General features: G+C 29.7%; 2 protein-coding genes across 3 annotated transcripts in view; one reads left to right on the top strand and one right to left on the bottom strand.

The window, feature by feature from the left end:
* Positions 1–10434, bottom strand: part of LOC113378426 (glutamate receptor 1-like) — a 263910-nt gene extending 253476 nt beyond the window's left edge. Inside the window, exon 1 of the mRNA XM_026618953.1 lies at positions 10320–10434. Within this exon, the coding sequence (XP_026474738.1) occupies positions 10320–10419 (100 nt within the window). The 5' untranslated portion in view covers positions 10420–10434. The remainder of the gene's footprint in view (positions 1–10319) is intronic.
* Positions 1–18451, top strand: part of LOC113378429 — a 295400-nt gene that overhangs the window by 154897 nt on the left and 122052 nt on the right. For both annotated transcript variants that reach the window (XR_003367182.1, XR_003367183.1), the window contains exons 5-6: positions 14843–15394; positions 15464–15503. The gene's annotated coding sequence lies outside the window, so the exon portion shown is untranslated. The remainder of the gene's footprint in view (positions 1–14842; positions 15395–15463; positions 15504–18451) is intronic.

Here is an 18451-nt window from a genome sequence, read left to right as displayed (position 1 = left end):
TCTATAAAAGCTTACAGCTGGGTGTATTAAAAATGAACAACTAAACATTTGCACTAGCAAATCTGTACAAAATGCAAAATAGTAAATGAAAAAGTAAATGAATGCAATATTACGCAAGATATATTAAACAAATGGTTATTCCAACCCTCCTGATGAATATTTCTGACGAGATACCAGATTGAAGTTATTTACAGTGTTATCTTTGTAAAAAATGCGCCATGAGAATTAAATTTTGCATTGGTTAAATAATACAGCTATTGTTCTGTGAAATTCCTTTAAAATTAAAATAAAACATTGGTTCTGTTTGCCCCTGGTCGTCACAATATACCCAGCCTCTATTGGATAAAAAGGACCAGGCTACAAATTTTTGAAAGATAGCAAAAAACACCTTTGAACAATGATGAAATAGCTGTGAGTTTTATGGAACATTGTTAAATTGTGTGAAATGTGTTATTTGTTGTGATTTAATTGATTTGGTTTTTACAATATAATTGCTCAAATTCAAATTGAACTTTTATGACCTACTCCAAAATATTCTAATTCTAGATATCCATCGAAACCAAATTTTTCGATAAGTCTTTTATTCGCTTTCTTGAATCGTATTTTCCATTTCGACGCTAATTTCACCCGATCCTTCCCTATATTATTTAACTCGGCAGTTGCTCAGCATGTGTTGCGGTGTGAGGACGAGAAGTCGTAGACAATTTCACAGCCGCTCTCTTGATGGATGACACTGTGGAATGAGGAAAGTAGAGCGTTTCGGGCCACGGCTTTAGCGAGACTTTGCCTGACGACAGGACTGGATCCCAAGGCCCCTGTTCACTATTGTGTCATGCTCTACTGTGACTGACTCTGCTCTCGCACAACAACGCTGCGCTATTTGCGACATCACAACAGCAACTATTTGCGGAAGGAAAGTCACTTACATGATATGTAGTCGTGCTTGCTCATTTGCACTTGATCTATGGTTATTTACCTACGCGAGTGTTTACATGCTGAAAATTGCACCAATTGGATCTTATTAACGATCTTGCTGAAGGCTTGCATAACAAATGTTTTTTGTAAAGAGCATAAAATGATATGGCTATTGTAGTTGATTTATACAAAAAAACTAAATACAAGTAGATCATCATTTGGCATCAATAAAATATGTGTTAATGCACATATATTTTTAAAACATCAAAAAGCTATTGCTCATGCTTCAGTATGAGCTTTGACGACTGTATTTTTGCGATTTTTATTTATGTTATATTTTATAATTATGAGTTGATCAAGCAAAAACAAGTGGTTGAACTCAAGATACATGTCTAGGAAGTTGAAATGTTTGAAGTATATCAATTGACTACCACGTTTTCATAATAGGATATGAATATTGTCTATTGTCCTATTTTATAGTTAAAGTCAAATTCTAAGTTTAACTTATACATTATTATTATTCTCAAAAATATGCGACGTTTTTTAGTTAAGAATCAATGTAAAATTAGTTAGTGTTTCTGTATTTTTGTTTTTTACTATTTATTTTACGATGACGAGGGTAAGAGAATCATTTATTTGTGGTTGTTCTCTCACCATGGACTTGCCTTTGGGCAGACTACCATTTATTAATTATTATCATTCATTTTATTTGTATTTAGTCTTAAGTCTTGTTTTAATTAAAATTATAATTAAACCGACTACATCACAACCAATAAAACATATTAAACGAACAACTATCTAACTATAATCAGTAAAAGTCGCAGATAATTCACCCTAGCTAAAATCTTTTTTTTTACAAATTTTCAAAAATTAGTCACTTGATCCTCTTTACCCCATAGGCGTTGTGAAGTAGGACAGCCAAGGGGCAAAAAAATCTATCATTATATTCTTAATTTTAAGGAGGATTTACGGAATAAGAGCTACACTAATTAATCAATGCAATGCAGTTTAATTATTAAGTTGTACAACAGAAGTAAAAATATTAATGTAAATATATATTGTTAAACATAATCATAAATCTACTATCATAAATCTTGCTCTTATGGGTATTTCTAGTAAATTTATCATAAGAATTACGAGGTATTTACATTTAAGGTAAATACAACTACAGTTTCAAAAACATTTTATGGGCACATTTCTTTCACTTCGTACAGAAATTTGTTAGAATAATCTATCATCTGAGCTGGAATAACTATTAATTTTATTTATCTTCTGTTTAAATGTTTTTTTTTAAATTGATTTTGCTATATTCTTATTGTTTACAGATAAGATGTTTTTTACACCAACTACATATAAACAGTCTTAAAATTTAAATGAAAAAACTGTTGATATTTATTTACCTCAAATATAATAATTTATCTTAACCATTTAAATAACTAATACTTAAAGAACTGGTAATGTTATGTCTAATTAAGCATTGGAACCGTAACCGTGTATCTCCAAGTCTACCGATTTCAAAAATGTTAAATTTATAGTTCAACAGTCCATCGATTTTAAAAAATATTTTTTTAGTTCAACAAATAGCCTTAATTTTTGAAAACTTAGGCAATTGTCATATTTTTTTTACTATTCTAGAAAATATTCACGATTATGGTTTCAAAGTTTAAATTAACAAAATTGATAAAAGTTGACCGCAATAACCAAAAAATGGTCATAATTTTAATGCTCTAGATTGCGCTTAAAAGCAATTAGGGTGGTTTTTAATATTGATATTTTCGAATTTCTTTACTCCCAATGGCTCAAATTCTTCCAAATCAATGAGAAGAAATTTTCTGAAAGTTTAGATCTTAATATTTTTTTTTTTATTAAAATTCTTTAACAGCGATCAGAACTTATGAGTTCTATGAGCTGTTGTGATCAATTATCTTACAATTATTATAGATGGCAACCCAAACAGTTGTCCCGTCTCTATGTGCTGAATTATTACAATTGTTGTAATAGTGATGACTTTTTACTTCCAAGTGGCATGTTGCCACTACAGCTATGCCCACGAAAGGCCATTTTTACTTGAAATCATATTTGAAATCTATGATTTCAAGTGAAAATTTGGTATCAAGCTGCTTTGATACCGAACCGACCGAGGTTGGATTCAAACCCGGGACTAGGATTTGCTAGCCCACGTTCTTACCACGGGACCACGGCTGGCCCTAGATCTTAATATTAATTTTAATATAGACCGCACTTCAAACAATACAATACCAGTTAAACAACAAAAATGACTTTTCGGTTTACCATAAATCTCGTCAACAAAAATTAAAATTGATATTTATTGAATGTTTTGGAAAAATGCAACATCACACCTTATGAAAAGAATTTGAAAATTGAACTTTCTGCTTCCACCAACATCATACTTTTAGCTAATGTTATAAATCGCAAAACAGTACATAAGAGCGTATAATGAGCGTAGAATAATAAACACGGAAAACCAAATTAAACTGGATGAGCTTGTACTCCATTCGGGGATGTATGGCGCATTCTAAATAAATCTGCCGGCGCGTGCGATGTCCCGCCGCCCGCGGCGTTCAGTTATTTACGGTTTGGGCCCGCGGTCATAATTCGTGTTCCGTTTCGCGTCACCAACAACTCCACACTTCATGTACCCTTGCTCAACATTGAAAGAATTTTCTCAAAGAAATTATACAGAACAAATTCTCATGTACGTCACGCACTACTCAGTTCTTGTTTGCATGTTTGTTTATAGTTTTGTGTACGTAGAAATGATGAAAGAACAGCGAAGATGTAAGAGAAAACTTGCATGATTTTTATAGTAAAACTTTGTGCGGGTTGCGCGAAAACACTAAAGTTCTTGTTTCCGTACTCACTTCTTAGATTAGCGACGTTCATGCATGCCTAGTTAAGCAAAAAACTTTGGAATAAAAGCAAAATTTGAATATACATCATGTCCATCTCATTTCTTATTTGCATTTTTATTTTTCTTTTCTTTTTTTTAAGTAAAGATCTTTGCAAACACATCGAAATATTTCTATTCGCCATAATTCATGCATGCAGCTACATACTCTATAACAAGATATATTTGACAGCAAATTAGTTGGTGAAAATAAATGATATTATTAACTTCCCCGTCGGGTAAGTTATTGTAATCGTCCAAAAATCGAAAATGTTTTTTTTTTTATATCTTCTCGTTTCAAAGGTTTCTGAACATTTTGGCATACCTTAGAAAATTGATGTGTGTGTGCATGCGTGTATGTATTTTATATTGTGTGGATACAATTTTTCGTCCACGTTTTCAAGCGCACGGATGAACCGATTTGAAATATTCTAAAAATATTCTATTCGTAATGATGAAAAGCAGTGGTGATTAGTTTTTGGCAAAGACAGTTCCAGCTGATTCGAAGGTAAGAAGCTAAATGTGCAAAAAATGGTAGTTTTCGAGAGGACGGAACATCCGATTTGAATGTTTCAAGAAACCTTTTGCTTGTATTAACGAAACGATTGCTTTTGGAAAAAACAAATTATTTTTTTTACTCCAAATTTTTATTTTTCAACAACATTTTTTTTGGGTATCGAAAAAAATTCTGAAGTTAATTTCAATTCTAGCTAAAAATCTGAAGATCAATTATATACTTTAAATATCGCTTATAACAATATATTTGAAAACATTCAAAATTATTCGAATAGTTACATTACAGTACGAGTAGTTCTAGCAATTTGCCTTAAGACACGATGCCATACGCCACTAGTTTATTGCATTATTGAAATTCATCATTTATCAAGTTATCGACTATCCTAATTCTGTTGAGAAAATAATATGCCCTTAGCAAATCAAGTGATTATTAAATATTACAAATTTAGGTAACCAAAAATTGCTATCAAATAAAGATATTTATCGATATATTTAACTAAAATGTAAACTCAAAATAGATTAATTACAAATTTATATCAAAAATAACTTTTCCATTGTATCAGAAAAGCTGTACAAACAATTCTTATATTCTATATAATGTCCTATGTGTGTTTTACATAATATTTTACATTGTTGGAAGACAAAGACGGGTACGGTTGTGCCAGGATACGGTAGTGACAGTCCTCATAACAAATAAACTATACCGATTTTGAGATAGAGTCCAAACTTCTAATTACAGCTATGGATGTGTATAGTTTAATAATCCACCCATAAATTTTTGCCGCATGATTACAATACATTGTTTTTTTTTATATTACATATAAATGTACTGTTGCAAAATATCTAATGAATAAGTATAATCCCAAGGGTAGACAACTTATGTACTAATTCACCTTTATGCTGTATGTTTTATATATTGCAATATATGTGTGGGCAATCAAGAAGGCCAGAGATTGAGAAACAAAAAAAAAACACTTGTCATTTTTATATGGTTCTGAATATAAATCACGTGGTAAATTTCCTGAACCTCGATGTCTTGGTAAACTTCAAAGATTCTGCCACGATTTACTGTATTTATTTTAATTTCTATAATATTTTGGGTAAATAGATGGCGCTCTGTAAAAATATGTATTTTCGCAATGATTATAATAACCTTTTTGACTTCTGTAGCCCTTTGGATCATACATGGGATTCTCGAATCAGATGTGATTCGAAGGAGAGAGTATTAAAGAGTCATCAACTTGACAAGAAGCAGTCTTAAGTTTTATGCATCAAAAGAAAATTTGGTGAGTTAACGGACAAGGAGAGGTTGAATTGCGATTCCAATGACCATTTGATAGTGCATTCAATTTATGACCCAAGGTCTAGGCTCAGAATTAACTTTTGTGTCAGCAATAAACACTGAGGTCTGGGTATACAAAATGGGTATACCAACGGAAGTCCGGTGTCAGGTAGTAACTACGATGAACCGAGGACTTGACGTACCTTATGAGTAGTCACTGAAGACCAGTGATTATGGTGCTGCATCAAAATCTATTTATTGATTATGAAAATTAATGATAAATAAAATGACAAGTCCAATTGTTTCTCCTCCAAGTCTAGTCTACTTGATTTACCCACACACCCATTGTATGAAAATATAAACGATTTTATTAATTACAAAATTTTATGATAAATAAAAATGATAAGTGATTTTTTTTTGCATTGGATGAAAATATAAACGATTTATTAATTACAAAATTTTATGCTAAATAAGAATGATTTTTTTGTTTCTCAATGTCTGGCCTTCTTGATTCCCCACATATGTTTGTGAACTTGTTCAAAAGCATACGACGAAATACGAGGATATAGCTACATATTTACACCTATAATATATTAAAACTTCAATGAAAAGCAGGTAATAACGCATGTTTAATAAAGAATGATCTGGTTTAATAATATGAGAGATTGGATACGGTTTAAAACAATATAATAAATAATGATGTGTATCTCTAAATATATTAAAATGCCTTTATATTTTAAGAAGCATTTTATGAGGAATTATTTCGAAAATAGTAAAGGAATTATGTCGGTTTAAATGTGATATGCTGATAGATTCTCATATAAAATATGTAGGTTTACTCAAACAAAAAATTAAAATGGATTTGACTATGTCAGAATAGTTCCACATGGTACGTTTGTCAGAAAATCAAATAGTACTTATTGGTTGTTTGAAGCTTTGCTCGTAAATGAATATACAAATAGCAGAAACTTGAAAATTTTTTCGTCCACGTTTTAGCCCGCAATTCTGAATTGATTATGAAAATTTGAATATGAAAACCGTTCGAAAGATATTGGTTGGGAATCGTGCTGATTAGTTTTTGGACAAGATCGGCCGGGCCGTTTTCTTGTAATAAGCGATTGTATAGTTTTGCAATCTAACATTTTCATAAAGTCTTCTTAATATGAATATATTGAAGTACATTATATTGATGATTAAATAGTGTTTCAGTTTGAAGTTTTGCTCGTAAATAAATAATTTCTATTATGATTTGCTTTATATAAACTTTAAGCGACTGGATAGTTCAGCAATGTAATATCTTCGTAAAGTCTTTTTAATGCTAGTACATTATTTTCTACTCTATCTTCTAAACTGATCGCTATAAAACAATGTCAAACTGATCTAAAGTATAAATGTATCGAGTATCGAGTGAGAGGCGACGCTCGGCTCTTCGAGCGCGTCCCAATACGATTCAGAAGCAATATCTCACTGCTCCGAGATCATGTTAGTTTTTTTTTTACTTCTTGCTGCTTTCTCTTGCTTTTTTCTTTTTAGCAAGTCGCGTTAGACGTCACGCGGCTGAGTGCTATGTGTCCGTTCGAAAATTCAATCTAGATCCCAGCGGGATGCGACGCCTTAGACCGTCCGAACGCAAGATGATGCTTATAACCACACTGGCCAATATATATTTACACACATTTATGAAAACTATATATATATATATATATATATATATATATATATATATATATATATATACTTAGCTGACCCGATAAACGTTGTTTTGCCATAAAAAATATTTCTAATGCAAAAAGTTTAGCATGAAAATAACTTATTGCAAATGTGGTGCATTAGTGAAAAGAGCATCTAACGCCCCATATAAATGTCACTTAACACTAGATAAACCCGCCATTTGAATATATCTATTTCTACTAGTACCGGTCAAAATGACTGGTCCATTGAGAACATGCTTATTGTGGTTTTAAGTCGAATAAAACTAATTATAGTAGTTAAATAAATATTATCAAATAATAAAAAACTTGATTTTTAATCATTTTTTAAGTTATTTATTTTATTACTGAATGCAACTTTTCGGCACCTCTCTCGTGTTTGCGCGTAAAGTACAGATAACCAAGTATTTCTAGATTTTAAATTTTATTCTAGAGGAATACATGTGAAAAAATATCGGTTATTGCAGTTCTGTCCTTTATGGTATATGATTGGAAAATTTTCATCAAAAAAAATTCGCTTAGAAGGGTTGATGCAATTCGAGTTTTGTCTTTTCCTAACTGCAGGTATCCATCTACCACGTATTTTGTCTATACATCAGACGCCAGCTAGAATTTTAGAATGGAGAATTTAGAATTTAGAATTAGGTCTTGCGAGTCGCAACCTAATCTGAAACTGATTATATGTAAATTGAATTGGTACATTTAAAGTTTCAAAATTTTGATATATTACTACTGCACTTTTCATTAATTCATCAGTTTTTTAATTACATTGTTGTACGGGATGGCCAACGATTTGATCTAAATTGAAAAAATTGAGTGAGTGGAAAATTTTACAGCTTTACTATAATTTTGTATGGTACCTAGTTCGTTATCAAAAACTGTTGTATCTTTATATTTTAACATTTACTTTCTTTATTTTTTAGCCAAAATCCCTCTAAAAAATGAATATGATCGCTCTTTATGCAGACCATTTATAAACTTTGTACTGTTTGTGCGCATCGAGAAAAATTTGTACAATGATGAAATGGGAGGAATGGGCAACCCTTGATAAAAATGAATTGTTTATTTTTAAGTAAAATTCATGTTTTTTTATAAGCTCAGGACAATATGAATTGAGAGTCGATAAAAAAACAATCACTAACTAAAAAGCGTGGTGAAAAATATTCAATTACTAAAATGGCTATTAAAAAATAGAGATTGTCGAAGGAAGGTGAAAACTTCAAGTCGTATGCAATTTTTAATTCCGCATTATGAAAATTAAAATTAAAAAAAAAAATTAACAAAATCTAAAAAATGTTAGGGTTGGACAACCTAAAATAAAAATAGTTTTTCTAAGTAACAAGCGTTTCATGTATTTTTCAACTTCAAATTATAGGAAATTGAAATAAATTGGTCCCAAAATTTAAAAAAAGTGTTAGAGGTTAAAATAATAATCACAGCCGATGTATTACGTATTGTGCTTAGAACTATTCTATTTATCTCGGTTTCAATTATTCCTGTTCAGAAAGAAAATGAATGTATCCATAAAGTGCCGATTCGTTTTATTCGATTCGTTTATTCTCGCAAAAGGACTTTGTAATTATTAGTATATTCATAAACAGTGTTCGCATATTTGTTTTTGTAGATTTATATAAACACACATATGCAAATATTATATGTAGGCGAAACAGCGCCGAATCCCATATTTAATGTTTATTTAAAAGATAAAGAGCACTTCAAGAAATAATGAAATCGATTGTCAAAAAAAACTCTAAGCTAATAATGCGATTTGCGACCAGAGCAAAGTTAGATTCAGTGTAATCTTTGTAAAAATGTGCTTATGACATAGTATTAGCTGTAATCAATAATAATAAATATTAATTCAGGCCCTTGTCAGGCTTATTCACAATTAATAATTATTTTTTTCTTTTGTTAAGCAAGACATTCTCTATTCTTGCTAAGCAAGGCATCTTCCTTTCTAGTTAAGCATAACATTTTCTTTTCGTGTAGAAGGGTACGATCGTTTTTGTTTAATATAAAATTTTCTTTTTCTCGTAAAGCATGACAATTTCTTTTCTTGATAAGCTAAACAATTTAGTTTCTCTTTGACCTATATTCAGTTGAACAGAAAAATGTATATTATTTGAAAACGATACATATTATTTTTACATAAATCGATAATTTGTTATTCAGCTGGTGATTAGTAATAATAAGTGTTCTGTTAAGGCGCTAATTACACCATACTTATGTCCCCGCTGTTTGAATGCCATTACATTTACTACACTTTATAAACACTTATCTTATTCCTAATTTACACATTCTAAACATCGATCGACATGTAAGAATTAAATTTATCTATTAAAAAGGTTTAGTAACTTGTGCGCTAGGTTTAAACATGTTCCTAGTATCGCGACTTAAAATGTTCTATCTTTAATTAATATTTGAGTAACTTTTACGCGCTAAGCTCAACATATGCCTAGTATCGCGACTAACTGAATACTAAGTAATAAGTTTAAATATACAATATAAAAATTATTACAAACTCTGTCTGAAAGGTAGGGCAGATTACAAATATACACTGATAAAACTACAAAATTTAGAAAATTTAGAAAATTTCTATTATCCGTTTAATACGGGTGGGAGCAATAAACCTTGTCCATTTCTTTGGAAGAATCCTTTCTGTATCCTTTGTATTGAAAGGAATTTATAATAATAATAGAAATGCAACACACAAATTCACTTAGGCTATTGTATATTGTATTGCATAAAGTAAGTAATATAGTACTTATAAAAATATTTAAAACGAATTTTTTACAAAAAAAAAAATGATAATGAAAATAGTTCAAAGGAATCGTTAACATGCTCGTTAAGCGAGGTTTCATTATAACACAACACCTACAGATGTGTAGAATGAGCACGTGACGATGTTGGTCCAACAACATCGAGCTATAGATTATGGACCTTTATCCATTCGAGTATAGTAGGACAACCCGTATCGTAATATACTTACTGAGGCGCGACAATTTGAATGCGTCAGCTGTATTGATGACGTTCACATACGCTTGTAGTTCGAATCTGCGCGACGATATGTTCTGGTTATGGATCTGCATTGCATATTTGAATGCCGTTTGAACTTCGTCAGTTCCTTGTTCAAATATTGCACCTGGAAATAGATTTCGATATGAAAGCAGTTATACTTGAACACAAATCTTACTAAAATTTATATATAAAGTACATGCATTGGTTAAATTTTTGCATATACATACACATATACATATACATATACTTTTACATATAATTATGCATTATATTACTTATGCAACTAAATTATTTCTTTGTAGTTTTGTTCATTTATAAGGTGTTAATTTCTTCTCTTTCTTTGGCGAGCCTAGCTCGTAATGAAAATTTTGGCCTAAAAATGAATATGATCGCGATCCAAGCTCTCGAATAGGTTCTGGGACCAAATATAAATATGACGAGATGTGAATTTAAAATATGTAGGAAAGAATAGGTACGGTTGTGCCAGGTTACGATAGTGGCAGCCATCATAACGACTGAACTATACTGATTTTGAAATAGGGTCCAAAGGGAAAAAGATTAAGTATGTTTGTTCAGCGCCCTGCATTAACATAATCTGTAAACCGAATTGCTTTTGAAGACCAAAATTAAGTTTTTTGTTCAATTTCTATGAATAATTTATTACTGTTACTTGTATACATACAAATCACTTTGTTTGTTATTTTGTGGCACTTTGCCCTAAGCAAGTTGCATGAACTTTCCGACAAGTGTAAACCGTCGATTTAATCAATAAGAAATCAATATTATAATTTATACGTACAATAATTTATATATATATATATATATATATATATATATATACCTACAATTGTATTATTAGCACAATTTTGTACTAATTTGGACCAAGCATATTAGTTAATTCATGCAAATGGTTTATTTTTTATACATTATTATTATTATGAGCTTTTGAGAATACGTCAACAAACATTAAACTTCTTTCAATTTTTGTACTAAATGATTCAAAATGACTCCAAATATTGGTAATAAAAATAAATTAAATATAAAAATAACATACACTTTCCTTCTCATAAATATTTATTTTCGTAATTCCAAGCACAATATTTATGCGTTATTATATTGAATTACTTTTATTAGAAACAAATAGATATAAGTTGCTCTAATGAAGTTAATTAAATATAATATATTATAGTATAATATAATATAAAACTCTAGTTTTTTGAGAAATGAGTTTTTTTATGTTAATATAATTTTTATGGTTTTTATAAATATTTTAAATACTACAGACTCACAGTTTCCGTTTTGTATGAAGAAATCATTAGTAATTTTTTTTAAATTTCATATTTGGAAAAAATATAAAATTAAATTAAAACTTGTATACTTGGAAAAAATATAAAATTAAATTAAATCTTTGATATTTTGAATTATAATAAATAAAGTAATTAATTTTATACTTTAAGTATCATAATTCTTGTCAACTACGTACGCATTTGCATGCAAATTAGGTTTACTCTTCTTCGTGAAGTTAAGTAAGTTCGTGAAGATTTGTTTGCATACAGATTTATATCAAAATCATAAACGTGGTTGCTCATATTTAAGGTCAATAAATTAAATCATGAATTTATCAAAATTATTAATTAGAAAACAAATTTTCAGACATATAATTCAGTTAATTGGTACTATTTTGTAACCAAAGTATATATCGAAAAACAAAACCTTAGCTCAATATATCGAATTATTTATGGCATACTGAAAATATATTTTACTATTAATTATATGATTAATAAATTAAATACTATAAACCAATTTCAACATGAACGAATGGACTGAAAGATAAAAATTATCCCATACAGGACCAAAGAATAATTAATATATGACGATTTATATGCAGATATGACAATTAGTTATAAATTATAAAACTTTTCACTAATAGTCTCAAGTAAATTTTCGGTTGAGTATAATTTCGCATGCGCATAATTATCATTGCTCTTAACGTTTTATTTGAATATTCATATCATGAGTGTTAATGTTTATCCATCCAACATGTTAATCCATCACAACTTTTTTTTAAATTAAGTTCAACCTATAATTTATATGATTTTAATGTGTAATAAAAAAGAGTGCGCGTAAGGTTCACACGCGATTGAAGTAAAACTTATTTGCTACTGTACAAGATGGCATTTAAGTAAAAATAAATACATCATATAACAATTTTGAATAATGTTTATTAGTAATGTGGTAACACTCATGATGCACATATTTATTAGTGTCAACCATTATACACATTTATAAAATGATAAATTATAAATTATATATTCATAATAGCATTAAAAATATGTATAATATTTAAAAACAATAATATAATTAAAGTCATACTTCAAATATGGCATGATCGGTTTGTCATTGTAATTAGCATTTAGAAATAAACCTTCATTAAAGAAATAAAGTAATTGCTGATTAATAACTTCTTTATTATTCGTTCACACAGTGGATTATGTTAAACAACGTCTAAAGAAATATTGTTTTCGCAACTTCACTCATCAAGTAATAATTGTGTTTGAAGAACTTAATGTAATTAAAATTAACACACATTCATTGACTAATGATATTTTTTTTTCTTTTTCGCTGGCGATATAATCTCATTCTTTGAACAGCTGTAATATCTGTTTTCAAGTTCAAAGACTTATAGAAACTACGAATAATATAGAAATTATTTCAATAAACTTATGTTTCATACACGGCGCAAATGCTGCATTCGTTTTATTATTTTCATTATGATTATTTACGGAGGACAGAGTAATATTCTTTTGATTCGGACATTTTTTATTAAATCAAGATTTGTACTACGATGTAATTGTAAAACGTTTATTTATCTATGCCGATTTCCTTGTTGATATTGGTACGCATACAACGTTGATGCCAGTACGCATACAACGACAGATCTCTATTTATATACGCGACGACTAATCACAATCGACCCGTATAGAAATGATAGCATCGAGAGCGAATGACGAATTATTGCCACTCTTATCTTATCTTATCTTATCTCATTTGCCGTAACGCACTTCCGTTGCATTTGTACGGATTTACACCCTAATCGCGCCTAAATAAGTTTTTCTACAAAAATATAAGTGCACATTTATTTTTCATTTTTTTTATGAGTACTGTTTGATACATATGATTGTGCTGAAATGTACGCGGCGTCTCCACCGTATTTTCATGATACTCAGTGCTTCACATAGGTAGTTTTAATTACATGATATATTTTTACATGAATTATGGTAAAATACATATTTGATAATTTTTTCTGGGTTTCATTCAGTATTAATATTTCTTATTGTTTATTATTATTAACGTCGCTATAGCTTTCATTTATTTAAATTATTTTTATTTTATATGCTTCAATAGTTCTACATTATCTTATATTCTTCACATACTATTTATATCCTATTCTATTGAATGTTGTACATGTTCTATGTCCGCTACAATATTAGATATTTAATTGCATACTTTAGAACATTGTTATTTCAAATTTTCGTAGGAAGTCTCCTACTGGATGGCGAATGTTTGCCTTATGATAAATAGCAACTTTTAATTTTTCAATAAATTCAATATTTTGTCAAAATCCGAGAAAACCGTGATAACGTTTGATAACGATACTTAACGTTTAGAAAACTTCGGCATTGTTGATACAAGTATTATGCAATATATTCACTGTATACAATTTTCAATTCCATAGTCAATATATTGAGTTCACGTTACACATCACGAAGTAAGCTTATTCTTTCGTGATGACAGATTTCCGAATAATATTATATAGTATCATTTCAATGTAAGCCTTTATACACAAGATCGTATTTTCTGAAATATGAATTTTGTATGGCATTGCGGCGCTTATTCTATATGGGGATAGAATGCCAGCTTATTGTTTGTATACTTTCGCATATCTGACTCTTCATGGAGAAGCTCATATGCGGATTTTTGTCAGACATCTATATTATTTCTGGCATATTCTTAGATCTTTATGAAATAAATAATTGCCAATTTATTTTACGTAGATAATATATATATATATATATATATATATATATATATATATAACTATTTTTATATCTAATTCAAGTTCAATTACATTTGTCTGACAACGATTCGAATTTGAATTTGTATCTTTTACTTAATAGATAAAATCATTTTTATTTAATCTAACTAATTTTGAATAAAACAGATAAGACAGTGTTTTTATAATAAGAATTTCATACAACATCGCATAATGTTTGTAAGAAAAGAAAAACAAAATAATTTTTTGAAATTTGTTTGATTTTACCTGCAATAAAAATATAACACTAACTTTTCAATCAAAAAACGGCAATCTTGATTTTGTAAAACGAACAACCATCTCTGTTTAATCAATTGATTGTTATTGCTCATATACTTTTGCTTTATTATTATTTTGTACTAATTTGTAATAATTTTGATTGAATTCATTTTTCTTTTCAGGAATATTATAGAACTCGCTATAGAAACTTCAAGAGGATAATGTCAATTCCATATAATAACAAAATTATGAATATCAATAGAAGTAGCAAGAGAAAAACTTTACCATAAAGCAGATAATCTGAATAATATCAATGAAAATAAGTTAAATAAGAGATGATATTGCAGGTATACTGTGAAATATCAAACCGGATAATTGAGATTTAATATTATATTTAATCTCTTCCTTTATGTGATCGTTATCCAAGGAATATCAAAATGAAATTACCACATTACCATAATCGGCTGGTGTGTATAAATAACAAGTATGGTTAACCGTAAATGAACTAATGTCAGCTGCAATTGCCTTCCAATTTTAAAACTATCTTTCGAAATAATAGTTGTGCATTCGTGCATTTATTTTCGCTATTTTTAATGCTTATTTATGAAACATTTAGTATTTTATGTGTGGTGTAGTGTAGTGTAGTGTAGTGTAGTTTTTTTTTTGTGTAGTGTAGTTTAGTGAATAGCACATAAAGTTGCAGCTAAAATTTCTTATGGAAAATACGATGTTAGGTATATTAACTATGTTTAAATAAAACTTGATAATCAAATTAATTTATTCTAAGTATTTTACTGTTACAGATGATTTGATTTGAAAACGAGTCGATATTTGCAGCAATTGGTAAGTAATCAATTTTAAAGCATGCTTTTTAATGGTTAGTTTTTCATAACAATCGTCCGGGCTATTTCTTTGTAATTAATTGTAGAAAAAAATTAAATGATTTTGTTGAAACTTGTATGGAGATAGAATTCATGGGCTTAACGAATAACGTAGGCCTATGAAAAGTAAAATGAATATAAAAATTTTCAAAATTTGTAAAAGTACATAAACAGAACTTAATTAACGAAGAAAGAATTAGACGCCTTTGTTTCACATTTCTGTGAATTAAAAACATGCATAAAAATATGAGTAAGGCTGTTCAATTTAAACTTTTGAGGTTTGTCAATAGAGGCAAATGTTTTTATTTTTAAGTTGGTAGTACTTTTATTGACATCTGAGTCAAATTTCACGTCAATTGGTGTAATAGTTATGCTTCTGTAGTTATGTTTTCTGCAAACAAAAAAAACTTTGTTTCTTCTATGATTCGATTACGATGTCTGAAAGTATTCAACAAAGAAGTAACATTAGATTTTGTGCTCGAAATGAAATATCAGCAGCCGAAACGTTGTGAATGAATTGCAGAAGGCCTTTGGTGAGAAGTCGATGTCAAAAACAAGTATTTTTAATTGGCACAATTTTTTTCAAATAACCACATCAAATCAGGCCAAGAACATCTACTGATCAACTACACTACGATAATGCAACACACTGCACTAGTTCTTTGTGACGATTTCGCCAAAAATTTAACCAAAATCGTTCAGAAACCACAGTATTCTTCTAATTTAGAATTGCTCGACTTCTGGCTATTTTCTAAAATCAAAAGAAATTGCGTGAACAACGTTTTGACTCGATTGAAGACATAAAAGTCGAATCGAAGAAGGAACTAATGGCCATTCAGGAAGATGAGTATAAAAACATTTTGAAAATTGGAAAAAGCGTTGGCATAGTTGCATTTCATCCGATAAGGATTATTTTGTAAAGAATAAATTAGATTTAGAAAAATGGATAAAGATTTCAAAAGATTTAAATGAAATCTTACTAATATTTGTATGCTGCAATACAAACTAATTTGCTGAGTTAAAATTATTTATTTCAAGTATATAAGTGAGCTTTAGAATTAAAATTAAAATCCGTATCATTTTTGATATTAAAAAAAAATATTTTTGAAAATTAAAAAAAATTTGCTTCCTCGAAATAGCAGTCGTTTTTTCACTCTGTCAATTCGATCAAAATGTTTTTGAACTTCCCGTAGGGTAAGTTATAGTAATCGCAAAAAATCTAAAATGAAAATCTTTATATATCTTTACGTTTTAAAGGTTTCTGAATGTTTTGGCATACATTAAAAAAAAGGGATGTATGTGTGTGTGTGTGCGGATACAAATTTTTGTCGACGATTTCTGGAACACGGATCAACCGATTTGAATAATTCAAAAAACATTTGGTTTGTATTGATAAGGAGACGTGCTGATTAGTTTTTGGTGAAGGCAGGTCTAGTCGTTCCGAAGATACGGGGCCAAAAATGCCAAAAACAATAACTCAGTTTATAAGAGAACGGGGCGTCGATTTTAATGATTCAGAAAACATTTCACTTCTATTGAAAAGATGAAGAACTGATTAAGTTTTTGAGAAGGCAGGTCCAGCGGTTATGGACTCTCAATAAAAATAATTTAAGAAAATGTCATTTGGCGGTCAAAAATGTTTATTGGACATATGTGCACCAAATTATCAGATATTTTATAGAGATTTTAATAATGTGTACACATTTTGAGTAATTTTTTTTGAGTTACGTACCAAGATTTTTAATGGCGATACGAGAAGTTCCTGCATTTTGCATTAAGGCACGATGCCATGCACCCCACTAGTTGAATTATTCGAATCGGATGCCCCGTTGTCTCGAAAACTGTAATTTTAGCACTTTTTGATCTGTATCTCCCAAAAAGATAGACCTGCCTTTGGCAAAAACTAATCAGCACGTCTTGCCGTCAATGCGTTTTGAAAAATTGAAATCGGTTGATTCGTGCGCCCGAAGTCGTGGACGAAATACACACGCACACGCCACACATAATTTCATTTTATCTAAGGTATGCCAAAATGTCCAGAAAACTTTGAAACGTAAAGATATGAAAGGCAGGTCCAGCGGTTATGGACTCTCAATAAAAATAATTCAAGGAAACGTCATTGGGCGGTCAAAAAGGTTTATTGGATATATGTGCACCAGATATTTTATAGAGATTTTAATAATGTGTACACATTTTGAGTAATTTTTTTTCGGTTTCGTACCAAGATTTGCCGTTTGCTCCGTTTTCCTAAAAAATGGAGTTTGTAGCACTTTTTGCTCTGTATCTCCCAAACAGATAGACCTGTCTTTGCCAGAAACTTATCAGCACATCTCCCTATCAATAGGAATCTAATGCTTAAGATGATTATTACTGATACTGAATCATTCAAATCGGTTGACCCATACGCCCGAAATTGTTGACAAAAAATGTATCTAAACAAAACACATACTACACATCAAAAATGCCAAACGTATGCCAAAATGATCAGAACGTAAAAATGTGCAACAATATTAATTTTCGATTTTAGACGATTACTATGTCAAATTACCACTTGGGGTTATAGATCACAATATAATTCCAAGTGGAAATCGTCCTTCGTAGGCATAGTTGCATCATTCAATCATATGTAAACTATTAGACGTAAGAGCTAATATATAAAACCCCACACATAGGAGAATGGTGAACCTCTCATAACAATACCTTAGGTCATAAGCCATACACAAAAACAGCTTATAGAACATTAAAGTAAGAGTTCTGATTGCTGTAGAAACAATAAAAAAAATAAAAAAAGACGTTTACTATAACTTACTCCACGGGAAGTTAAGAAGCAAAGTAGACAAACCTATATCAAAAACAGCTTAAATAATAAATTCGAAGAATTATAATTCTATATTGTTTCTATAACATAGT

The sequence above is a fragment of the Ctenocephalides felis genome, unplaced genomic scaffold (genome assembly GCF_003426905.1).
Source record: "Ctenocephalides felis isolate EL2017-DRISC unplaced genomic scaffold, ASM342690v1 CF-g0.4_SCAFFOLD_01886, whole genome shotgun sequence".
In the NCBI taxonomy this organism is placed as follows: Eukaryota; Metazoa; Arthropoda; class Insecta; order Siphonaptera; family Pulicidae; genus Ctenocephalides; species Ctenocephalides felis.
This window is presented reverse-complemented; position numbering and strand designations above follow the sequence as displayed.